Source organism: Oncorhynchus clarkii, chromosome 14, assembly GCF_045791955.1.
Source record: "Oncorhynchus clarkii lewisi isolate Uvic-CL-2024 chromosome 14, UVic_Ocla_1.0, whole genome shotgun sequence".
In the NCBI taxonomy this organism is placed as follows: domain Eukaryota; kingdom Metazoa; phylum Chordata; class Actinopteri; order Salmoniformes; family Salmonidae; genus Oncorhynchus; species Oncorhynchus clarkii.
Genome location: NC_092160.1, coordinates 17,248,092 through 17,275,151, shown reverse-complemented (window position 1 = coordinate 17,275,151; position 27,060 = coordinate 17,248,092). Strand labels below are relative to the sequence as shown.

Below are 27,060 nucleotides of genomic sequence, written 5' to 3'. Positions count from 1 at the left end.
AAGGAAGAATGGATCAAAATACGAGATGATCACAAGCAAAGATGTGGTCTACTTGCCAAGCTGGCCCAAAACCCTTCAATTCCACCCCTGATCACAAGTACACGGACCAATAGATGACGTTGAAGAAGAGGAAGGAGAAGGGGAAGAGGGCTCGGGCATAGAGGTCGACCCGCTTGGCAGCTGAGGGGATGATGGGCTTGGGCGGCGGCGGTTTCTTGGCCTTGGCCTGGCTTTTGCTCAGGCCGTGGGGCAAGGTAATGGGCTTCCCGTAGCAGTCAAAGTTCGAGAGCTCAAAGTCCCGCGGCAGTGAGCCAACAATGCTGAAGTCGTTGGTGCGCAGGTCCGATTTGGAGGTGCACACCTTTTTGCACCGGGTCTCTGCCCCCTGGAAAAGGGAAAGGTGGTAAACATAACTTTGTTGATGGGAAAGAGTAATATCAGAGTACCCACCCCACAATCACACCACACACACACACAATCACAGAAGGCTGGGGAGAGCACAGGGTCAGGAAAAAAGCTTTGCGCCTTGAGCAGGTTAGGGGTCAAGTGCCTTGCTCAAGTGAACAATGGCATTGGTGGTGAGGTAGTGATGGGAGCCATTGAAAACATTGCATTAGTCCCACTACTCCAAACATTCCCATCCAGTCACTCTCCAGCTCTCTGACTTTCTCTCAGCTAATGGCATCATACATCTCGGCAGCCCATGAACTAGGAGTCAGCTAGAGCTCTAATCACATCCCATGTCATCCTCCTCCCTTACTGCCAACCGCCAACGCTGAGCAGTAGTGGCCAGAGCCAGAGAGAAATGTCTTCATTCCAATCAAGTAATGCCTTCATTTGTGTGACATTCTGACATGAGTTAATTTATGACTGTGCTTTGCCCACCCTTTCAGGACCGTTTGGTGTAGTTTCAGTCAGCTACGTTCTATGGTTCTAGTGTGGTTGTAGAGGGTAAGATGGTGCTAATATGACTACCTTCTGTAGACATTGGCTGTGTTGTGCGTTCCCTATGGAGATAGCACATAAGGTGTCACGCTTCAAACGTCAGGGCGATAGATCAGCTGCATTCCTCTCTATAGGATCTTATTGGAGAGAGACACTTTGAGTGATGCTGGTTTGATCATTACTGGTGTCCATATATATTGGCATATACAAAGGGTGCCATTTTGACCATGCAGTGGTGTTTTGCATTGGTGTGGTGTCTGGCAGTTTCTTTCTGAATGAGATGACAATGCAACAGATACACAATTATCTTATGCATTGTCTTTTGATGGCACCCATAGACAGTGGCAAAATATCTCTAATGTTGCTGTTTTGGAGATGTAATCTGGAAGTCTTCTCTTGTGTTTTCTTTGGTGAATTGACATGCTGTTACCATAGATTGCTAAATACAAAATCATCTGTGTATAGATGATGATATAGATGATATAGTAACTTGTTGACTTAACTCTAGAATGCCTACTTCAGGTGTTTTAGTACTAGTCTGTAAGCTCAGGACTTAACCTGGAAGCTTCTAAAAACCCACATTTCAACATCGATCTTTCTCATCAACTTCCCTCAAGGGCTACAGGGCAATTGAGAAACTAATCATATAGTTGCTAGTTTTTCCACTCTAACCATTAATCTCATTAAATCGATGTTCATTAAATTTACATTTGATACGAAAACATATTTGATCTCTGCGGACGAGTGCAATATTCTCGAAGTCTTGACTAACATACCTTACAATGTCAAGTAATTTCAATGAAGTGTATAATTAAAACAACATTTCAGGAGCGAAATCTGTACCTGAGTGTCAATCTTTATCCGTGCCAGGCAAGAGTGCAGAAGATGTTAGCATTTATGAATGATTGGATCGTCCAATCTATTTAGCATTTAGATTGCTAACTTCACTCTAATCATGCCTAGGGACAAGGTTAACCATTCGTCATTCAACTAAGTGTGAGGATAGCACACGCGCACACACGAGTACACACACATGCACGCAAACGTGCACACACCCAAGCGTCTGTATCCATTAGTGACAACTTCATCCGGACTTGGATCAGTGTCTGGAAACAACTACATTCTGACTTAGATCAGTGTCTGGAAACAACTTCATCCTGACTTAGATCAGTGTCTGGAAACAACTACATCCCGACTTAGATCAGTGCTCCAGTTTCAACTGACCTGAGCCCTAGGACCATGCCCCAGGACTACCTGACATGATGACTCCTTGCTGTCCCCAGTCCACCTGACCGTGCTGCTGCTCCAGTTTCAACTGTTCTGCCTTATTATTATTCAACCATGCTGGTCATTTATGAACATTTGAACATCTTGGCCATGTTCTGTTATAATCTCCACCCGGCACAGCCAGAAGAGGACTGGCCACCCCACATAGCCTGGTTCCTCTCTAGGTTTCTTCCTAGATTTTGGCCTTTCTAGGGAGTTTTTCCTAGCCACCGTGCTTCTACACCTGCATTGCTTGCTGTTTGGGGTTTTAGGCTGGGTTTCTGTACAGCACTTTGAGATATCAGCTGATGTACGAAGGGCTATATAAATACATTTGATTTGATTTGAGTGTCTGGAGACAACCTCATCCCGACTTAGATCAGTGTCTGGAGACAACTTCACCCTGACTTAGATCAGTGTCTGGAGACAACTTCATCCTGACTTAGATCAGTGTCTGGAAACAACTACATCCTGACAGATCAGTGTCTGGAGACAACTTCATCCTGACTTAGATCAGTGTCTGGAGACAACTTCATCCTGACTTAGATCAGTGTCTGGAGACAACTTCATCCTGACTTAGATCAGTGTCTGGAGACAACTTCATCCTGACTTAACTTTTTAAGGCTGCAGGGGCAGTATTGAGTAGCTTGGATGAAAAGGTGCCCATTGTAAACGGCCAGCTCCTCAGTCTCAGTTGCTAATATATGCATATTATTATTAGTATGGGATAGAAAACACTCTAAAGTTTCCAAAACTGTCAAAATATTGTCTGTGAGTATAACATAACTGATATTGCAGGCGAAACCCTGAGGAAAATCAACAGGAAGTAGCTTCTATTTTGAAAACTCCATGTTCCATAGCCTCCCTTTGCTGGATTTAAAGGGATATGAACCAGATTCCTTTTCCTATCGCTTCCTCAAGGTGTCAACAGTCTTCAGACATAGTTTCAGGCTTTTATTTAGAAAAATGAGCCAGAACGATAACATCGCTTCAAGTGGTCACATGAGTTTTGCTCGCGCAACAGACTTTGGATAGGTATTGCTTTTCCCTCTCCTACTGTGAAAGACATTTGCGGTTGATATATTATCGATTATATATTTTAAAAACAACCTGAGGATTGATTATAAAAAACGTTTGACATGTTTCTGTGGACATTATGGAAACTATTTGGAATTTTCATCTGCGTTGTCGTGACCGCTCTTTCCTGTGGATTTCTGAACATAACGCAAAAAACAAACCGAGGTATTTTGGATATAAAAATAATGTTTATGGAACAAAAGGAACATTTGTTGTGTAACTGGGAGTCTCGTGAGTGAAAACATCAACTTCATCCTGACTTAAATCAGTGCCTGGAGACAACTACATCCTGACTTAGATCAGTGTCTGGAGACAACTACATCCTGACTTAAATCAGTGTCTAGAGACTTCATCCTAATTTCTAATTACAGAAAGCGAACTGACGTACACAAGCAACACCCCACCCACCCCCCACCCCATTCCCCACAAACACCCATCCCCTCCCCACCTTTCCTTCACCCACCTGCAGTGTGCTGACATGACAGGGCGTCTCGCTGGTACCATTGACCGTGTTGTTCTTGCCTGCCGCCTTCTCCTTACCCTCTGCCTTCACCTTGGATGCCATCTTGGCCTTCTCGGCCTCGATGCGCTTGGGGCTGTTGAGCATCACCTGCACCACGGCGTACTCCACCAGGGAGGCGAAGCCAAACAGTAGGCAGGCGATCAGCCAGATGTCGATGGCCTTCACGTAGGAAACCTTGGGCAGCTCTGACGCCAGGGACGTGCACTCAGAAGACAGGGAGAGCACCGAGAGGATCCCTGGGAGGTTAACAGGTAGGGAAGAGGTGACCTTGTCAACTAAACATCCAGGGAAGGAGAGCAGAGCTTAGTGTTGGGGATACTGCTAGATGTGTCAAATGAGCTCAAATTAGCATTTGGACTCGACTCTCTAATGCTCAACATAGAATGCACAGCAGATAAGGAGATTCAACTTCAGACCTTGACACAGCAGTCCTCAACAGTTGGAATTGAATGCCCCTGATGTACAGTACAGAGTAATGGATATATGAATCACCTGGACTAGGCAGTGGTATTAAAACACTCACATTCAAACCCATATCCCAGGATATACAGTACTAAGATCCCAATTATAAACCCATGAACCTTCCTTTACCTTTCTACCTTCCTAATTCTAGTGATGAAGTGGGTTCACAGCGCCACCAATAATAAAGAGATATTTTCTATTGTTTTGGCTCTCTGATTGGACAATTAATCTAGGCCGTTATATAAGTGACTGCAGAAATATCTCGAAATAAAAGCGTGTGGTCCTTATTTCGGATGATTACCTAACCCCATCGGAGTTCACCGAGCTCTGAAATCCTTTTCATCCCAGCATGCAAGCTGGCCTATTTTACATAACACAGGGAAGGTGTTGGCTCTGTTGAAACAGCATAATGCTTTGTTTGCTGACGCTTGGCCCCGATGGGACGCTGTATTGTGGGAACAAAATGAGTCCAACACGACAGACATAGTAGGAAGTGTATACGGAAGTACTCCACACATCTAATCACATGTACGCCAACACACACGCACACACTCACCCACACACAGAGGTGAATGAATGGACACACACAGGATATGACTGACCTGTGCTGATCCCATTTACTGAGGTGTCATGAGGTGGCCCTCCAGAGGAGATGGAGGGATGGGAGGAAAGTGACTAACAGCTGCAGGGGAAACAGAGGAGGAGGAGGTAGTGACGGAAGTGGTGGGAGTGGGGGAGTAACAATGTATGGTCCTCTTATCCACACAGCTCTCTCAGACCCATCAGAATGGATGAAGTGACATCACACGGTGAGAAGTTGCCATTTCCCACTCGTGCAGGCTTGTTGATGACTAGGCGAGTTAATCATACAACGTAAATTGTTTCATGATATATTATGTATCATGTAGGGGAGACAGTGGAATGACAATAGATGGTTCCATTGCTATTCACATTGCACTCCCTCAGGCAGACAGTGAAACAGTAAAATGGGATACTAGAGTATATGAAAAACAGTAAACCACTCTCATGTCATCATGCAGTGATGTCAAATGGATGGCTATATTAGGCTGCATTTGATGCCTCAATAAGTCAGACCAGCCTCAAAATTTGAATTGAATCACGCTACATTTCACTATTATTTCAATTAGTAAAGCAAAAGAATAACGAAACGTAGGATTATTCCATTTTTATTTTTTAGGCTAAATTCAGACAACACCACAGTGACATGGGAGACTAGCTACAGTCAGACACAGTGACATGGGAGACTAGCTACAGTCAGACACAGTGACATGGGAGACTACCTACAGTCAAACACAGTGACATGGGAGACTACCTAAAGTCAGACACAGTGATATGGGACTCTACCTACAGTCAGACACAGTGACATGGGAGACTACCTACAGTCAGGCACAGTGACATGGGAGACTACCCACAGTCAGACACAGTGACATGGGAGACTAGCTACAGTCAGACACAGTGACAAGGGAAACTAGCTACAGTCAGACACAGTGACATGGGAGACTACCTACAGTCAGACACAGTGACAAGGGAAACTAGCTACAGTCAGACACAGTGACATGGGAGACTACCTACAGTCAGACACAGTGACATGGGAGACTAGCTACAGTCAGACACAGTGACATGGGGGACTAGCTACAGTCAGACACAGTGACATGGGAGACTAGCTACAGTCAGACACAGTGACATGGGAGACTAGCTACAGTCAGACACAGTGACATGGGAGATTACCTACAGTCAGGCACAGTGACATGGGGTTAGGATAGGGGTTAGGGGTTAGGATAGAAGTTAAGGGTACGTGGTTAGGATAGGGGTTAGGGGTCAGTATTTAGGATATGAGCTAACAGTAAGTGGTTAGGGGTTATTGGTCAGTGGTTAGGATAGGGGTTAGGGATCAGTGGTTAGGACAGGGGTTAGGGGTCAGTGGTTAGAATAGGGGTTAGGGGTCAGTGGTTAGGATACGGGTTATGGGTCAGTCAGTGGTTAGAATAGGGGTTAGGGGTCAGTGGTTTGGATACGGGTTATGGTTCAGTCAGTGGTTAGGATAGGGGTTATGGGTCAGTGGTTAGGATAGGGGTTAGGGGTCAGTGGTTAGGATAGGGGTTAGTGGTTAGGATAGGGGTTAGTGGTTAGGATAGGGGTTAGTGGTTAGGATAGGGGTTAGTGGTTAGGATAGGGGTTAGTGGTTAGAGGTTAGAGTAGGGATTAAAGTTCATACCCAGAGGGACCCTGGCAGCGCTGGCATCAGGGTTGATCCAGAAGGAGAGCCAGGAGAGGACCACAATGAGCAGTGTGGGGGCATAGACACCCATCATGTAGAAGCCCACCTGCCTCCTCAGGGTGAATATCACCTCCACACACGTGTAGTAGCCTAGAGGAGTAAAGATAGTGTTATAGAGCAAGGCTGGAACAAAAGCCTGCACAACCAGTAAGGTGAGGGTTGACACTCCCTTGTCTAGGATGAGTATAATATGTAAATTCACAAACTAAAGTGTACAAAGTTTTTCAAGCTACCGGTAGGGTCAAACGTTCATAACAAAGTAATATAAAATGAATTTGGGTAGACAATAATATGAACACTAAATGACTGTTGTGATGACTATCGGTCTGTGAGTGAAAGAATGAACGAAAGAATGAAAGAATGAACAACAAGTATTTTCCAAGAGTTTGACTCAGGACAAGCAGAAAGAGAGTGCATCATCATCAAGATACCCTATATTCCTGGATAAATGTGCATGTTCTCAAACTCGTCTAACACCAGGGGCTATTTCCTCTTGGATTATTCTTTCAGAAGCAGAACAGAAGAGGGGAGCGGCAGCCCGTGGCGTATTCAATTTTGTCAGCTTCCCCCCCCCCTCTCTCTCTCTCTCTCTCTCTCTCTCTCTCTCTCTCTCTCTCTCCCTGATAATGATCTACTGTTTAATTGCCTTTATGAATAACCATGATATCTCACGTCCCAGACAGACTGCTGTTTCACTGTTTCTTTCCCTCGTTATCTGCTTTGGAGTAACTATATTAAAGGCCCAGTGCAGTCAAAAACGTGATTTTCATGTGTTTCAAAAGATCTGTTTGAAAAGACTGCCTGAAATTTCAGCCTGTTTTGGTGGGATGGAGTTTTGCCCTGCCTGCTGACATCAATAAAAAACAAAATCTTGTTTGAGAAATTGCTCTTTGCTTAGAAGCTATTTTTGTTTCTTTTTTACCATTTTAATTGAAAACAATCACAGTAAGGACCTTAATTGTTACCCTGAAATGATTTTATATTGAGATTAATAAAAGGCTGCATTGACTCTTTAAACATGTCTCTCTTGTGTTTTCACACCCTGTTTCCTAGCACCTGCACCTACCTTTCCCTTAAGTAGACCCTGTAGCGATGCCCCTGCCAAGCCTCTCGGTCAGGTGTTCCCAAACTTGTTGTTTTTGGCCCCTGACCCCATTTTGATATCAAACATTTTTCATGACCCCACCATGTAACAGAAGTGATGCAATAAATGGTCAATGTTTACTTTTTCAATTGGATAAAAAAAAATCATGCAACCCTTAGTTTGGGAAATGCTGCTCTTGGTGGACCCTGTAGTGAGGCCCTGCCATTCATTTTGGTGGACCTTGTAGAGATGTTCCTGGGAGCAAATTATTTTAACGGAGCCCCTCATGGCTCCAATGAGAAACATTTTATGTTTTAAAGTAATTTCTCTGCAATTCTACACATTTTGGGGCATACAGAGAATGTTGCCGTTCTAACCTCTACGGGATCGGTGTCCCCCCGCGGAACAGTTGAGCTAACGTAGACTAATGTGATTAGCATGAGGCTGTAAGTAACAAACAAAAAAATCCCAGGACATAGACATATCTGATATGGGCAGAAAGCTAAAATTCTTGTTAATCTAACTGTACTGTCCAATTTACAGTAGTGTTTACAGTGAAATAATACCATTACATTGTTTGAGGAGAGTACACAATTAGGAACTTGAAAAATGTATTAATAAACCAATTAGGCACATTTGGGCAGTCTTGATACAACATTTTGAACAGATATGCAATGGTTCATTGGATCCGTGTAAACTTTGCACATATACTGAATTGCGCCTGGGCTGGAATAATACATTATGGCCTTTCTCTTGCATTTCAAAGATGATGGTACTATTATCTTTTACCAGATCGAATGTGTTATATTCTCTTAAATTAATTTCACATTTCCACAAACTTCAAAGTGTTTTCTTTCAAATGGTACCAAGAATATGCATATCCTTGCTTCAGGTCCTGAGCTACAGGCAGTTAGATTTGGGTATGTCATTTTAGGCGAAAATAGAAAAATCGGGTCCGATCCTTAAGAGTGTATTAAAGCAAGTTTGCGGCAAAATTTTTACTTTCATGCAGTTCTACTAATTTTGCGATAGAGTGGAGGCAAATGTTTGTAGTTTTGAAAATGATAACTGTTGATCAATGGGACCCACCCCGGTCGGTAATCCGATCCTGCTGTGTATTTTATTATTCTAACTTTTTGGTGGGGGGGGGGGGGGGGCTGTAAAATCACCTGGAACTCAGCTAAAAATTTGTTTAATTTAGGAAATCTGTTCCCAAGTATTCCCACGAATAAAAAAACAGACACACTGTATGTGATTGTCTCAATGTAATCAAGGTGTGAAATGATTGTTAAACCAGGCTTTGAGACCATGTAGGGGTTTAGGGTTAGCATAAGGGTGGCAGGTAACCTAGTGGTTAGAGCGTTGGGCCAGTAACCAAAAGGTTGCTCGATCGAATCCCTGAGCTGACAAGGTAAAAATCTGTTGTTCTGCCCTTGAACAAGGCAGTTCACACCCACTGTTCCTAGGCTGTCATTGTAAATTCAAATTGGTTCTTAATAGACTTGCCTAGTTAAATAATGAGGCAATGTTTACACACCTCTGTGTGTGTGTGTGCGTGCGTATGTGTGTGCCATGCCGTAGGGGTGGGGGGGGAACTGTGTCATAGAATGGGCTCCCCCCGGTGATCTTTGTGTCTTGCTTGGTTGTCACAACAACCCCATTAAAGGTTGCCTTGCTTCCAGCTGTGTTGCTCCCCTGTGTGAGTGTGCAGGGGTCGTGTTCGAACTGAGAGCTAACGGTGCTATGCTAACCTCCAGTGACACTTGTTGCTTTGTTTTTAGAGTTAACATTTAGCTACTCACACTGACAGGTGAGGAAAAGGCCTGGGATTTTAAGGTGCTTTAGCGAAGCATGACCTATCAAAGTTTTAATATCTCCAGGCTATATTGAGCATGAGGGCAACCAATGTAGACTACTGTGTGTTTCTTCAATGTGCAAGTGCAGGAGTAGTGTAAGAGACACCATTTTAAGCTTTGGCCAAAGCTAGTTAGATAGATTAGCTACATACAACTACATGTGCTACAGTTCTTATTAATGAAGAACTTACAGAGATAGTATGAAAAACTGTTGTATGTAACACATGCAAATACAACTTTGAAAAGTAAAATAGAACACTGGTTTATTTTGAGGCCTTTGGAGTCTTTGAAGTTTATGAGAAAATGATATCTTAGCGTTGGTATCGAGCCACGTAAGCATTACAATTTACAAGGAATAATTAATGAATGGATGAAATGGAAAAGCCAGAGCTTTACATTGTTAAGCCAAGCTTATTAAAGTCTGTGACGCTCCAGTTAATGGCAAAGCTTAATCAGGAGACTGGAAGTTCATTGGTACAAAGGATTTCTCACTGTGCTAATTTCTTATTTTTTTTATCAATAATTATTGCCTTGCAACTGATGCCAAATGCAAGAGAGAGTCTGGCTTGAGTAAAATAGAGCAGTCCAATATGGTTTCATTGCATATTCTTGAACAAATAATGAGTAAAACATAGGTCGTTTTTATGTCTAGCCGTATAGGCCTATAGTACAATTGATTTGCAAACCCATGTGTACATGCTTATGACAAGTAATAATGCCTTATACCTGTAGGTAGCACAGTTTTCACTAGTGATAGGGGAAAATCGATGCAGTTACATATCGGGATATTATTTTTGACAATATCGCAATATTATTTCACGCTAGTTGTCAGAAACAGTACCAAAACTCCAGTATTTTTCCTTCATAGCTTGTTTTCCATCTTCTTTTTAAATAGGGAGCCAATTTGTTTAAAGTATAGAAAATAAATACTTGTTTTTATTGTCATATACACCAGATACAGTTAAGGTTGGAAGTTTACATACACTGAGTTTGAAGTCATTAAAACTAGTTTTTCAACCACTCCACAAATTTCTTGTTAACAAACTATAGTTTTGGCAAGTGAGTTAGGACATCTACTTTGTGCATGACACAAGTAATTTTTCCAACAATTGTTTACAGACAGATTATTTCACTTATAATTCACTGTATCACAATTCCAGTGGGTCAGAAGTTTACATACACTAAGTTGACTGTGCCTTTAAACAGCTTGGAAAATTCCTGAAAATTATGTCATGGCTTTAGAAGCTTCTGATAGGCTAATTGACATCATTTGAATCATTGTAGACCTCCACAAGAATTGTAGACCTCCACAAGTCTGGTTCATCCTTGGAAGCAATTTCCAAACACCTGAAGGTACCACATTCATCTGTACAAACAATAGTATGCAAGTATAAACACCATGGGACCAAGCAGCCGTCATACCGCTCAGAAAGGAGACATCCTAGAGATTAATGTACTTTGGTGCGAAAAGGGCAAATCAATCCCAGAACAACAGCAAAGGAGCTTGTGAAGATGCTGGAGGAATCAGGTACAAAAGTATGTGTATCCACAGTAAAAACTATATTGACATAACCTGAAAGGCCGCACAGCAAGGAAGAAGCCACTGCTCCAAAAACTCCATAAAAAAGCAAGACTACGGTTTGTAACTGCACATGGAGACAAAGATTGTACTTTTAGGAGAAATGTCCTCTGGTCTGATGTAACAAAAATAGAACTGTTTGGCCAAATTGACCATCGTTATGTTAGGAGGAAAAAGGGGGAGGCTTGCAAGCTAAAGAACACCATCCCAACTGTGAAGCACGGGGGTGGCAGCATCATGTTGTGGGGTGCTTTGCTGCAGGAGGGACTGATGTACTTCATAAAATAGATGGCATCAAGAGGAAGGAAAATTATGTGGATATATTGAAGCAACATCTCAAGGCATAAGTCAGGAAGTTAAAGCTTGGTCGCAAATGGGTCTTCCAAATGGATAATGACCCCTACCATACTTCCAAAGTTGTGGCAAAATGGCTTAAGGACAACAAAGTCAAGGTATTGGAGTGGCCATCACAAAGCCCTGACCTCAATCCCATAGAAAATTTGTGGGCAGAACTGAAAAAGCGTGTGCAAGCAAGGAGGCCTACAAACCTGACTCAATTACACCAGCTCTGCCAGGATGAATGGGTCAAAATTCACCCAACTTATTGCGGGAAGCTTGTGGACGGCTACCCTAAATGTTTGACCCAAGTTGAACATTTTTAAGGCAATGCTACCAAATACTAATTGAGAGTATGTAAACTTCTGACCCACTGGGAATGTGATGAAAGAAATATAAACTGAAATAAATGATTCTCTCTTCTCTCTATTACATTTCACATTCTTAAAGTATTGTGGTGATCCTAACTGACCTAAAATAGGGAATTTTTACTAGGATTAAATGTCAGGAATTGTGGTAAAACTGAGTTTAAATGTATTTGGCTAAGGTGTATGTAAACTTCCGACTTCAACGGTAGGGGCAGTGAATGTGTTGTGTTGTTTTACAGGGTCAGCCATAGTACTATGGAACTCCTGGAGCAAATTAAGGTTAAGTGACCTGCTCAAGGGCACATGAACAGATTTTTCATTGTGTCAGCTCAGATATTTGAACCAGCAACCTTTAGGTTACTGGCCCAATACTCTAACCACTAGACTACCTGCCATCCTATTTTATATCCATGAGTCATGGCTCTGTCTTGTCCCTCTGCAGCACACATATGGTGAGCAATGGAATAGCAATACAATCACTGTACTGAATAACAATACAGATCGTATCAGTATTGTAATAATATCATATTGTGAAATCCCTGGCAATTCCTAGCAGTAGTTTTTACTCAAATGAAAACAGAATACTTGTATGTCATGCCTATGGGGAGCTTACCTGTCCCTGCATAGAATTTGGTGCAGTTTCCATACTCTATGTCCTCCTGTTTGATATCAAACTGGGGCAGGGCGATCTCCTCCATCTGGACAGGGTCTCCTGACTGCCACATAAACTGCAGGTCATCCGTCGTATAGCCAACTGTAGACACAGAGAGACGGGCACACACACATACACACAAACACATACACACACACGTGAAAGCATCCACAGGCACGCACGCACAAACACACAAACACACATCGTCGTCGTCAACAACAGTTAATAGTGTGTGTGCGTAATAGTGTCCATCCTGACATGATTACACTATATCTCAATGTTGTTTGAAGTCCATTTTTATATTAATAGTAATCACACTCTGCTAATAATACGATTTTCCAGTAGTCATCTTTAATTACTTGTAATCCTTCCCTAACAAACATTAAATAAAGACTGATTTACATGTCCTATACATTTGCTAGCGTGATTACATGTATTTTATTTGTTTAGGCAAGTCAGTTAAGAATAAATTCTTATTTACGATGACGGCCTGGGAAGTGGTGAAGGGCAAGGGCAGCGCTAAATAAATAAATAAAACGAGACAGGAAAGAGACAACAGGAAAGACATCACAACACGTAACAGACAGTTCCAACAATGCATAATAAAACAACCTGGATATAAATGAAACCAATTGGTCTGTAACTGAAAAACATAATTTACATGAATTCAGGAATAACTATAGCTCTCTCTCTTTAACAGATACCATATATGGTAATGTGAAACTGAGCCATTATCAGTTACTCACAGCTCTCCAGCTGCATCTTACAGCGCTGCGTATCCATGGGGAACAGGGTCAGGTCCAAAGGACAGGATAGAGTAACAGACAACCTGGCAAAATGCAGAACCCTCAATGATTGTTCGTTGCAACGATTTCATCATTAATGCTATTGATGATTTGTTTCATGTCACGGTGCTCTTCAGCCAATACCACCCTATGCCTGTGGACATAATTAGAAATGATGAATGTTTTTAAAAACCCATCAATTGAGATCTATCTGATTGAGGTTGAATACATTGTGACCTACTGCAATAAAATGCTTCCTTCTAGTGAAAAAAGTAGGCTAAACTGGTCAAATTGACTGAAAAATATATTAGAAATGTCTGTGTCCTTGAATTTAAGTACGAGCTGTGAGCTAGACGGCTGTAGAAAGAGAATTACAGAGCTGCTGGGGATTCAGACTTTTATCTAAAAACGTTTCCTCCCAAATCTGTTCATCAATACCGCAAAGCTATATCATTTAAGAGACAATGCCGACTGCTGAATGATTGAAAAAGATGCTTCCTCGGCTCCGGAAATACGAGCAACACCTGTATTGTGCAGAGTTGCATATGTTATTCCCAGCAGTCCATTTGCACATGAAAGCTTTGGGTTTTGGTTGAGATTTTAGAGGAGTACTATTGTTAGTATTTTGACAGCTTTCCCCATCATGTATAAACAGTACATAGAGTACATCACCACAACAACACAGTAAGCTTGGGGAGTGACTCATAGCTTTTAGCCCCGAGTGACATAAAAATACACATAGGGTATCCAATATGGGATCAGGAGTAAGCAGCTGAGCAGGCGAGCAGCCGAGCTTCAGTACTTGGGAGTGTAAGAGGACTAAACATTCTCCTTTCTCTATACTATAGTTCTTACAGCAGCTAGTGCCACCTTGTCACACAGCTTATAAGGAAGGACAAGACTAATGCTGAGGCTCCAGATGCAGTAAGTAGAGGGAGAAAACTGACTGGGGAGATAAACATCGGACAGTATTAGTGGGGGGAAAGTCTTATTAATGTGCTAATCTTTGGGCTGGGTGGAGTGGAGTGGGGCATTGTGGGAAAATACAGGCTGTCATAGGTTTTTAGCGTTGTCATCCTGTGGACATTACTCTCACTAATGACATATAATATTGACATTCCAGATCAGTAAAAAGGCTCAACAGATGTATCACATCTCCAAATCTCTGATTACTCTAAGTCCCTAAAGCAGCATTAAAGTATTACAGAGAGATTTCTGTGTGCACCGGATACACAAACACAAATGATGTCATGACATGATTCCTGGTGGATGTTGTGTATTAATATAGTACTAAAATATATACAGTATATATTTATCTTGTTCATCTACATAGCTGTATAGTCAATGTATCTCCAACAAAGTTTACCCGAGTGAACATTAACATAAAAGTACCATATTTTCAACCAATCAAATAGATTATTTTTTAATTTTTTTTTAAAAATCATCAGCATTTGTCACAAATTATTTTCTGAGGTATATTGTATTCTAGCTGCTGTGGTCTGAGTTCCAAAATCATAAAAAGCTATGTTTAATTTGTTAGTGCATGGCAGTGCCAGTAAATCTAAGAGAATAAAAATGCTTTAGTTTCAAATTAGTGCAGCAATTTCTGTGAGCCATCAGATAACAATGTTAAAGCACTCTGAATGAACAATGAAGGTATTCACTTGATTATACCTCATATGAATCTAATTAGGTTGTTAGGACCCAGTTTACTGTAACTGTGAGGAAATGGCTGTCTCCTAAGCTGGCATAAAGGAGAGCAACCACTCTACAATTTTAAAGACACATGTATGTTCAGATAGCTATACCGTGATAATACACACATTCATTAGACAAAGAAGAATAATTGACGATACGCCATACAATGATTAGCAATACACATGTTTATCTGGATCTGCTAAAATATATTTTTCAAATCTTAACGGCATCACCTGTATAGGTAAATAAATCAGTAAAAATGTATAACAGTGCGCCAACACTCACCTCATGCTGATGAGGACGTCACCGTTGCGGAAGATGAAGAGGAGAATGTTCTCCTGGGTGACGTCATGGAAGTTGGCACTCTTCTCGTTAGCGAAGAACAAATCAGGCTTCCACAGGCATTTGAACATCTTGGGATCAACGGTGAGTGAGTCAGACTTAAAGTCCCGAGGTAGCCTGAGTCTGGGATCATTCCATCGCTGCCTCAGAAAGATGTTCACTCTGTAATCCTGTTATGTTCACAGTCGGGAACACAAAAGCACGACAAAACCATAGTCCTGCAGTTATTGTCACTAATGGAGATGAATCCTTTCGTGAAGGCTCTAGTTTTACAAAATGGAAGCTAAATAGAGAAACACAGTCCCACGGCTATGCTAACCATGGATGAGCTAATGCTAAGGTTTATGCTAATGTCAAGGCTCAAATATCAATAATTGTAGGCACAAAGTAGGCAGACGTGCTCTGATAAATGGTTGACAAGCAAACCTGACTTTATGGAGTTACATGTAATAAAACTGTGTGGTTACTATCAATCATTAGTCAACTGGCACTGTTAACAGGGAATCCAGATGGCTTACAAAATGGCTGACTTCTTCCCACGAACTCTACCCACTAATTATAAACAAACCAGTTTGATCAAAAGTGTCTGAAGTCTTCTTAGGTAGTTTGAAATTAGATAAAAATCTGATTCCTGGCCATGTGACTTGTGTCTGAACAGTCAAATCATGTTTATTTGCCCTCAAGTGGGTTTTAGACTGTTATTTGGCATATCTTGTTGCTTGCTAGCTACTCTTAACAGCTTGACAAGAACATGTGGTAGTTTGACAAGAACACAAACAAATTAGTTAATGTGCTAGAAAGTAAACAGCTACCTAGCTAGCTAGGTGACTCTTGTGGCTAGCCAAAAATGACTTGTTTTGAAAGTTGGATCATCTTATCCTTTGAGGCTTTAAGTGTTCTTACAGTATGATTTTTAAAGTTCAAAGCAACTGGGAGACTTGTCTGGCAGGCATTGTTGTCAATCACATTAGGTTGCTACATAACTTCTGAGTGAGAGGAAGCAGGACAGCACCACCAATCAGCCTACAACACTGCGCACAAACCCGTCATTGCTGTGACAACTAGTGTAGCCATGACAGCAAAGAACTGCAGTCTGAACACACACAAATCTGATTTGGTCACTTCTAACTTGCTGTTTGGACAGTCAGTATCCCAAAATGGATTTGAAAAACAAAACTGATTTGTGCATTTAGACCTGCAGTGTAAACAAGGCTTAGGTTCTGCAGATACGCAGAGAAAGTTTGATTGTATTTTGATTAAAATCAATCAAGGAAATATTGAAATTAAAGGAACTGTTTAAGGGTGTTGCAAAGGTTCAAGGGGTTACACGGAATTATGCAGAAGCCTCATTAAGAGCTTCATTAAGAGCTTAGACCATGTTGTTTAAGAGAACATGTCACTCAGTGACGTTTTATGTAGCATTGAGTTTTGGTGTACTTCAAAATTCTGTTGGAGAGCAGGTGTAGGGGGGGCTATTAGTTAATTTCGTGAAGACGAATGACCTGTCAAATAATCCCCAAACACACCAACTGTGCGTGTGTGCACGGGGTGTTGCCTTGTTACAATTGTGATCAGTTTAATGACAATGACCATCTTCATTCATAATATAAATTCAGAAACAAAATGTCCAATAGTTGTTCCGCTGCACCACTGTATCATGGCCTTAACAACTGACCATAACGTTTAACAGGCCTATCTTTGACTGTACCCTGACAGAAACTCAACCAACCTCTGTTGCGTTCCAAGTTTCACACCGTGATTTTTGTAAATATCAAAAGATTAAATGTATTCTCTTCGGCCGCGTATCAACCACCCATCTGCCGCTGTGAATTTGGCAAAGATTTAACACATCCACCAAGTGTCATGAAAGAGGGAAGCTCAAGACGGAGAGGCCTTATGAAACATGGTGGGGATTTATTGCCCGCTGCAACATCATATTAGTCATTCTCTCCAGGCGACTGTGCCTCACAAAGTGAAAATGGATGTGTTAACTAAGGTGGGCGTGCAGCGGATTAGAGCATTTAGCTGAGGTGTAAATGACAGAACAGTATTTCAAAAGATCAGAAGCCCCGTCGAGTGATAAATGGAGAACTAGAGGTAACCAGCTCTCTCTTCATCTCTCTCCCTCTCTCTCTCTCTCTCTCTCTCTCTCTTTCTCTCTATCTCTCTCTCTCTCTCTCTCTCTCTTTCTCTGTCTTCACCCCTTCTCACTTAAACTCTCTCTTGTTCATGCTGGGATATAGCTAAGTGGAAAATGGGAAAGATGAGCGCCTGTCTGTCTGTCTCACCGCTAACTCTTGGGTTTTGACTGTTATCGTTTTCCTGTGACGCATATCATCACCTTAATCGTCCCCGGTGTGAAATTCCCCACTGTTGGCATTAAGTGCACCGGTAGACCGCAGACACACGCCACTGATCTCTGGCCAAGGGAAATATTTTAGGTGGAAACCCAAGACATTCCAGGATACAGGATATAAGCTTTGTTATGGGTGTCACTCCCCATGAAGTGCAAAGACATTGGAACAGGAGTTGACTCTGGAGAAGACATACACACCTGCCTCAGCAAAACAGAGCTAACATAAAGCTCAGAGGCCCCAAGTGATACATAGCTGGATAACAACACCCATGGGTTAACAGACACTGGCTGTCTGTCTGTCTCCATCCACCCACCGACATACTTACCATTCCTGTATCCACAGTATCTACAGTGCAGCAGGTCTATTTGCATTCCAAATCCATCTACAGTAACGCTCTCTCGCAAATCCATTAGCCTGCATAGGGCCTGAGTCGCTAACTGAACAGATTGTTAACTATTTTACTCCTCCCATATGTGGAATGAAAAGACAACATTAGGTAGGTTATTAGGAAGTTTAAACAGCGTTCTCTTTAATGTCTCTCAAAGTGAGTCAGGGTCAAATCATCTCGTCCTGAGTTTAATCTACATTCATTAGCATTCGGAAACACAGTTCTTTCAGCAATGAAGCCATCAGATAAATGAGGCATGAAAGCCTTTGTCTTAATAATGATTCACCGTTAAATCATCTGACGCACTGTAGTCTGCGTACAATACATCTTCCCCAATCCCCTATGCTTATTAATAATGTACTATTATATAGTGATTGATAAAAATTCTATGTTGATCAGATGTAATTGAACCATGGAGGGTCTGAGTAGGTTAAAGATGCACCTAGATGATGACCTAAGGTCAGTTGTTTTACCCTCCATGGTTAAGGTCAGGAATTGGGGAGGGTAAACAGGGAACTTCTATCACACAGTGAGGAAGTCTTACCATAGTGGTCTCCTGGATTGACCCAAAGCTGTTTATAAATATGTTCACTTTGTCCTCCACAGGAATGCCTAAAAAAACAAAACAAGGTTAGAACAGCAGCAGCTGAAAACAGGCAGCATGAGGACCTCTCATTCACAATCTTACTGAACTGAACAGGCTTAACCTACGTTTCAATACAATCTTAGCTAGCATCTCATATTCATAAGCTTCATGAGGAAAGTCTACTTGATGTAAACGTTACAATTCAAAATGCATTTCAGAATATCAGCCTATAGCTGTAACTATACCCAACGAAGTTGGAATTCAGAAAACACAGTCAAAAATCTCCCGTCACACAAAACGGCAAAGGGATGCCCGAGAAACAGCTTCATATCTAATTTCTGAGATTAGAGCGCTGACTTTAATGGATGTCAAGATCTAGCTTTCGTCTGGCCTTGATATGAACACCAGATGTGGGCCCAGTGGGAAGAATAACCAGGCAGTCATAGAGGGAATTCACATGGCACGAACCACATCAAACAGTCGAAGTCTGGGAGATGCATACAGAGCCAAGGCCAGGGAATGAGGATGGGTCTGCGATGGTCTAAAGAAGACCACCCTGGACCCATTACATCATTAGCTGGGGTTTCTATTGGGGCACAAAACATCTTAAAAGCCTGGGAGTGTTGGTTATTTTGACATGGTGTTGAGTTCAATCAAATTGTGAATTACTGTAAAGATCTTCTCCAATAACTGCCTTTAACGTAGCTTCCTCAACATGGAAACTTGGATGATAGAGTAAAAAAAAGAAAGAGAGAGGGAGATGGAGAAAGAGTAAGAGAAAGAGAGAGAGGAGGGGAGGGAGAGAGAGAGAGTGAAAGAAAGAGGGAAATAAAGAAAGAAAGAGGGAGGGAGAGAGAGAAAGAGAGAGAAAGAGAGAGAGAGAAAGAGAGAGAGGGGGAGAGGGCAAGTGAGAGAGAGAGAGAGGGCAAGTGAGAGAGAGACCTCCTGCCAAATGTATGACCTTATTAGAGATACATATTTCCCTCAGATTACACAGACTCACAAAGAATTCGAAAACACATCCAATTTTGATAAAATTTCATATCTATTGGGTGAAATACCAGTGTGCCAACACAGCAGCAAGATTTGTGACCTGTTGCCAGAAGAAAAGGGCAACCAGTGAAGAACAAACACCATTGTAAATACAACCTATATTTATATTTATTTATTTTCCCTTTTTTACTTGAACTATTTGCACATCGTTGCAACACTGTATATAGACATATTATGACATTTGAAATGTCTTTATTATTTTGGAACTTGTGTGAGTGTAATATTTACTGTTCACTTTTGATTGTTTCTTTCACTTTTGTTTCTCCATTTCACTTGCTTTGACAATGTAAACGAATGTTTCCATGCCAATAAAGCCCCTTGAATTGAATTGAGAGAAAGAGAGTGAAAGAGAGAGAGAGAGAGAGAGAAAGAGAGAGAGAGAGAGAGAGAGAGAGAGAGAGAGAGAGAGAGAAAGCAGGCTAACCTTTGAAGTTGGGCCTGATTCGAGGATCATATGTGATCAGTAATCTGTTCAAGATGTTACTGGTTGAATTCTCAGGGACCCGTGCGAGATCCTCAGGTGTCAGCTGTCTGCAAAGAAGAAAGAAAAAAGGAGAAAACTCTAAACCACATTACGTAGCAGGTCAAATTCTCCTGGATTAACTGTGCAGATGGAAGTATATCTTTGTGTTTCCATAACCTGAGAACTACCAGTTGGTGATTCAAGTAACTTCGGTAATAGGACCTCCCCAGCAAACGATGCTTGGGGTCTCAGAGCATTCCTGGAATGTCTGCAAAATTAGAGTTAAATGTTCACAAGATTATGGGAAGTGTTCTTGGTTCTCATAGCAGAGTGAAAAATAAAAGAAATTCCTCAAGAATTCAAGGAATCTGTAGTTTATGGCTCTATAGGTTGCTTTAATGTCAGCAGCTACTGTAAATGGCAACATCCACAATGTTGCTGAAAATTACATTTGCATAATGTTTCCTGCAACCCTAGCATGACATTCTTGGAACGTAGTGTGAAAATCAATTGCATTTCTGTCAACAAGCAAAGGTTCCTAGTGTATTTGTGAAAGATTCACATCAGTTGTGACCTTAGAAGAATTTTCAACATTCAAGGAACATCTGCTTTCTGAAACTGATTTGCTGAAATAACATTGACCTGAGGAGAGATGGATGGAGGGAGCAGGACTTGGCAGAGGAAAGAGGGAAAATCCACTCCAAGTGGGTGGCAACTGAACTCTGCCAAGGAATTCAACTTGAAAAGCACATTACATATGATTATGTAAACCTCATCAGGCACTGAGGATAAGTAAAAGTGCTCGGCTGGAATTTGTGTGTGCACGTTTGCAATTCCCACCAACAAAACATTGTTTTCTCTCCAGTTTAGACATTCACTGTGAATATTGTAATGAAATTAAAACATTTCCCTTCAATTTCAATAATTGTTATGTTTGATCCCTTTTAGGATTTAGTACAGTAAGACATCAAACATTGCATGACAAATTAGGCTTTGAAGCTAAAACAAGGATAGGGATGACAAAATCTTTTTTTGTAGAGACGATACTTCTGGCCAGCTGTCCTGATTTATAATGTATCAAACATCTGTCTCTTCTTGGATTGCATTTTCCAACACTAAGCATTTGAAAATGGTCAGAGTAACTGATCGTATTTTTGAGTTTGAGCAATTTAGGCAATGCGGCAGGGAATCTCATGAGGTGGGGTGAAATTCTGCACTTACGAAGGACAGTAGACTTGCTTCCCCTTCTTCCCTTTCTTTGTCCCCTTTTCTTTAGTGGATCCTCCCTCTATCCAGACCAAGAAGACGAGGAGAAGGATGGCCAGCTTCTTGACGCCCATCTTGGTCAACCCCTGAGCCTGAAAATAGAGAAAGAAATTTTGAAAAATAGATCTCTTCATGTCTTCAACTCACTCATGCTTAATGTGTCGACATTTACAAGCTCTTTCCAAATGTTGTCTTTTAGCCATCCAATAAAACTTGAAGTTGATTTGCACATATGGAGCAAGGCTACCTCATTTGTAAGTTACATAAGACTGAAGCCCATTCTCCTAACCCATATGAATACAGTTGTCACACATTTGCATGCTCTAGTTTAAATCCCTTCCTGTAAATAAAGACTGTAGATATATCACATCTATTGTTCTGTCAACAGATTGGTACTCCATGGATATGACTCGGATGAGATTCTGTCACCAATATAATCTGATTTGATTCATAACTTTGAACGTTCTGTGTACTTTTAATCTTGTGTCTCAGTTGGTTGGAGAAGTACATACACATACTGTACACTGAAAATGTATTAATACACTGAGGGTACAAACATCACCTGCTCTTTCCACGACATCGACTGACCAGGTGATGTCATTTGTTAAATTCACCTAAATCAGTGTAGATGAAGGGGAGGAGACAGGTTAAAGAAGGATTGTCAAGCCTTGAGACAAATGACACATAGATTGTGCATGTGTGCCATTCAGAGGGTGAATGGCCAAGACAAAATATTGAAGTGCCTTTGAACTGGGTATGGTAGTAGGTTCCAGGTGCACCGTTTTGAGTGTGTTCCCTACACAAAAGACATCTAGCCAACTTGACACAACTGTGGGAAGCATCGGCCCAGCATCCCCGTGGATCACTTTCGACAGTCCATGCCCTGAAAGAATGTTTTTTTTTTTTACCTTTATTTAACTAGGCAAGTCAGTTAAGAACAAATTCTTATTTTCAATGACGGCCTAGGAACAGTGGGTTAACTGCCTGTTCAGGGGCAGAACGACAGATTTGTACCTTGTCAGCTCGGGGGTTTGAACTTGCTAGTCCAACGCTCTAACCACTAGGCTACCCTGCCGCCCCAAAATGAGGCTGTTCTGAGGGCAAAGAGGGTGGGGGAATGCAACTCAATATTAGGATGGTGTTCTTAATGTTTTGTACACTCAGTGTGTAAGAGTTATTGTGTCATTTCATGTAAGAGTGTCTGTTAAATAACCTAATCACAGCATTCTTAAAGTATAATGTCTTCCTCTTGCTGAAATGGTTGTTTTGAGTTTCATAAATTGAATATAATACAGCAATTTTACTAAATTCAAAGCACTTGTTAAGTGTCTAAAGTACTCTACAATTGCATTGATTGATTGATGCCACCAACACAATGTATACATTTATTCCATTAAAACATTACGACCCAGTCTTCCTAGACTAGTTCATTTGCCAGAAGGGAGCTCTTGCATTTCATTGTCTAGACACTGCCGCTGCACAAGGAATTCCCTGTCTGCTACTCCCACATTGATCATCATCAGCAGTAGCAGAACTGTGCCACACTTTGGTTCACTCTGTACCTCAGCACTAAAACCTCTCCTAGCTTATACAGATGTAGGATCTTCATTTGATCACCCTTTAGTTGCACAGCAGGAAATGCAAACTTGTGGTGTATTTTAGTTTTAAAAAGGCTTCAGGCCTCCCGGGTGGCGCAGTGGTTAAGGGCGCTGTACTGCAGCGCCAGCTGTGCCACCAGAGACTCTGGGTTCGCGCCCAGGCTCTGTCGTAACCGGCCGCGACCGGGAGGTCTGTGGGGCGGCGCACAATTGGCCTAGCGTCGTTAGGGAGGGGTTAGCCGGTAGGGATATCCTTGTCTCATCGCGCACCAGTGACTCCTGTGGCGGGCCGGGCGCAATGCGCGCTAACCAAGGTTGCCAGGTGCACAGTGTTTCCTCCGACACATTGGTGCGGCTGGCTTCCGGGTTGGATGCGCGCTGGGTTAAGAAGCAGTGCGGCTTGGTTGGGTTGTGTATCGGAGGACGCATGTCTTTCAAACTTTGTCTCTCCCGAGCCCATACGGCAGTTGAAGCGGTGAGACAAGATAGTAGCTACTAAAAAAACAATTGGATACCACGAAATTGGGGAGAAAACAGGGTTAAAATAAAAAGGCTTCTAAACTTTGTTATTTCCACTTTGAAATGTACAATTTGATTTGCCCCATTGAAAGATGTATTAACCCAATGAAAAATGTCCATTAATTACAATTCACATTTGGTGTTATTTTCCCGCTGTAGCAAACTGGCTCAAATTAAGATCCTACATCTGTATTTCACACATTATTATTGGTGGTTTATTTGACATGACACCTATCCCCTCATGTACTTTTGTGTGTACGACCCAGAATTCCATTGACCTAGAATTACTCCTAATCATTATCTTCCAGGGAAATATAACCTTAATTAGTTGTTATTTGTATTTTTCTCTCTCTCTAAAGTGATTTACAGTCAAGTTCACAGAGCTGTGCAAAGTTGTGCTATGGCTAAGTTGTGCTATTGCTGGTATGCCCTGCATATTTCATAAGCTTTTAGTCAGTCTGCATTGGCGTGGTCCCTGTTTCCTAAATATAGTTTGTTCGAGTATTTTCCCATTTCACTGAGTGAGGACAGAGGAGCTCTCCTATTATAATGTAAATAATATCTATTTTATTTAACTTTTATTTCAAATGAAATGTAAAAAATGCAACCAGGGAGACACATTGAGACCAGCACACAAATAATTATATACAAAATACACATACAATATACACATTGCCATTATAGTCAAATAAAACAAACACATTAATCACTTAAAAAAATCCTTAACCAATATCTTAAATTGACCCAGGGACACCAAATGATCGAAATGAAGTGCCAACTGGAGACTATTCCACACGAAGTGCCTGATTTGAAAAGGCAGATCTCCTGAACTCTGTGGTTACCATGGGAGTCAAGCATGTTGGAAGCTTGCGGAGTAGGGATTTAGAAACAAAAAGAGAGAAATTAAGTGATCTACTTGCCTTTAAAGAGGTCCAGTCAACTTTTTGGTAAAGGATGCAGAGAAGAATAGTAACTGCCAGATCTAATAAAACGAAGGGTGCTGTGATAAACAGAATCAAGGGATTTTAGAGTAGAGTCAGTTGCACTTCGGTCAAGAACAGGTAGAAAAGTTGATTGAGAAAACATTGCAAATAACCTATAAAAGCCCTGTTTCAAGAGAGTTCGCCACTATGTCACTCTATTCTTACTGATCCATTCTTAGCGTAAGAACCTTGTGTTGTTTATACAGTACATTCGGAGAATATTCAGACCCTTTGACTTTTTCCACAATTTGTTACGTTACTGCCTATCACATTAACATAGGTATTCAGACCCTTTACTCAGTACTTTGTTGAAGCACCTTTGGCAGAGAATACAGCCTCAGGTGTTCTTGGGTATGACGCTACAAGCTTGCCACACCTGTATTTATGGAGTTTCTCCCATTCTTCTCTGCAGACCCTCTCAAGCTCTGTCAGGTTGGATTGGGAACGTCGCAGTACAGCTATTTTCAGATCTCTCCAGAGATGTTCGATCGGGTTCAAGTCCGGGCTCTGGCTGGGCCACTCAAGGAGACTTGACCTGAAGAGACTTGTCCCGAAGCCAATCCTGCATTGTCTTGACTGTGTGCTTAGGGTCGTTGTCCTGTTGGAAGGTGAACCTTCTCCCCAGTCTGAGGTCCTGAGTGCTCTGGAGCATGTTTTCATCAAGGATCTCTCTGTACTTTGCTTCGTTCATCTTTCCCTCGATCCTGACAAGTCTCCCAGTCCCTGTCGCTAAAAAACATCCCCACAACATAATGCTGCCACCACCATGCTTCACCTTAGGGATGGTGCCAGGTTTCTTCCAGACGTAACGCTTGACATTCAGGCCAAATAATTCAAACCTGATTTCAACAGACCAGTGAATCTTGTTTCTCACTCTACCATAAATGCCTAATTGGTGGAGTGCTGCAGAGAGGGTTGTCCTTCTGGAAGGTTCTCCCATCTCCACAGAAGAACTCCAGTTTGGCCCGGCGGCAAGGTCTAGGAAGAGTCTTAGTGGTTCCAAACTTCTTCCATTTAAGAATGATGGAGGCCATTGTGTTCTTGGGGACATTCAATGCTGCAGACATTTTTTGGTACCCTTCCCCAGATCTGTGCCTACGGACAATTCCTTCGACCTCATGGCTAGGTCTTTGCTCTGACATGCACTGTCAACTGTTGGACATTATATAGACAGGTGTGTGCCTTTCCAAATAATTTCCAATAAATGTAATTTACCACAGGTGGACTAAAATCAAGTTGTAGAAACATCTCAAGGATGATCAATGGAAACAGGATGCACCTGAGCTCAATTTCGAGTCTCATAGCAAAGTGTCTGAATAGTTATGTAAATAAGGTATTTGTGTTTTTTATTTTTAATACACTTGCAAACAGTTCTAAAAACCTGTTTTCGCTTTGTCATTATGGGGTATTGTGTGGAAAAATCATTTAATCAATTTTAGAATAAGGCTCTAACGTAAAAAACTGTGGAAAAAGTCAAGGGGTCTGAAGACATTCCAAATGCACTGTATGTAGAGTTCAATTCAAATGTAAAGTCAGTGACACAAGCTCCCACATAGAATGACTATTGGTATCATCAGGTCAATAGGAATTGTGTTCACCAAACACAATCTTCTCCATTAGTGCTTTAATTGCACTATTGGATTTGTGACCTTGGAGGCATATTAAACGGCTGTTATTGCCTGTGAAAGATTACATACAGTATGCACAATGTAGCAAAAACACTGCTATTATTGAAATGCACAGAAATGCCCATTTAATTTGGCTACCCAGGCACTGCAACAAAACAAATCCATTCCACATTTGATAGTCCGCTGAAAAATAAAAAGTATGATATTGATAGTATAGAATAGATACCGATGAATGAATTTTTTAAAAACTGCTTTGCATGTCATTATTCAACTTTCCCTCATTTTCATCTTTGTGTCTTATCGAGTCTTTTACTGTGCACCTCCATATTTAAGTCATGCAAACAAGCGATACAATTCCTTCTAATAGCCTAACAATTTCAACAATCACATTTCAACAATCACTACCTGTGGCTGCCTGCACCTCGCATCAGGTCCAATAGCAACAAGAGAAGACGCTGCCACTTGCCCAAAGCTTGAGCACCACTTACAAAAGATGGAGAAAATGATACATAGCGAAGCGACCACCACGATATGAGGTGATAGGGGAATGGAGCGAAATGTCATTAACTACGAGCGAAAACATACTTCGGGGTCATGCATTTCACATTGCCTACATTAAAGTGAACATAGGCTACAACAACGTTTTGTTTAAAAATATAAGCATTTCACTTACCATTTTGTTTTCTTTAATAGTTTATTCGTTACTAGACAGGTAAAAACAGACAGTGTAAAAGGTCGTTAGTCTTCCTTGACCATACGCAGTCGATATTCTTCATTCTGGTCTCCCTCGTCCGTCATTCATTCGAAGTAGCAGTTGTTGATTTTTATCTCTAATTTACATTTCGAGTATATGCCTATTTTTCTCTACGCGCGGTCAGATTTGTATTTGTATTGAATGTATATGGTTGATGCCCTTTTGGTTGATGCCCAAGATGGAGGATTGCGTG

The 27,060-nt window shown here is 41.5% G+C and overlaps 1 protein-coding gene across 2 annotated transcripts; it reads right to left on the bottom strand.

Moving 5' to 3' along the window:
• LOC139366359 (glycine receptor, beta b) lies at nucleotides 1-27,060 on the bottom strand. Of its 2 annotated transcripts, XM_071103742.1 has the most exons (11): nucleotides 26,787-27,060; nucleotides 24,423-24,502; nucleotides 21,341-21,477; nucleotides 20,081-20,187; nucleotides 18,562-18,629; nucleotides 15,216-15,442; nucleotides 13,194-13,276; nucleotides 12,409-12,549; nucleotides 6,510-6,662; nucleotides 3,752-4,047; nucleotides 1-385 (listed from the first exon to the last, which is right to left on the bottom strand). In XM_071103742.1, exons 3-11 carry the CDS (start codon nucleotides 21,457-21,459, stop codon nucleotides 92-94), a joined length of 1,488 nt encoding a protein of 495 aa, XP_070959843.1. In that variant the 5' UTR covers nucleotides 21,460-21,477; nucleotides 24,423-24,502; nucleotides 26,787-27,060; the 3' UTR covers nucleotides 1-91. The 2 variants fall into 2 exon arrangements, with proteins under 2 accessions (XP_070959843.1, XP_070959842.1); XM_071103741.1 differs by lacking the exon at nucleotides 24,423-24,502.

Coding starts and splice junctions, on each gene's coding strand:
- LOC139366359 (XM_071103741.1), bottom strand. Junction 20,188..21,340: donor AAGCAAGTCTACTGTCCTTC/GTAAGTGCAGAA, acceptor TCTTCTTTGCAG/ACAGCTGACACCTGAGGATC. Junction 4,048..6,509: donor CGCTGCCAGGGTCCCTCTGG/GTATGAACTTTA, acceptor TTAACCTCCCAG/GGATCCTCTCGGTGCTCTCC.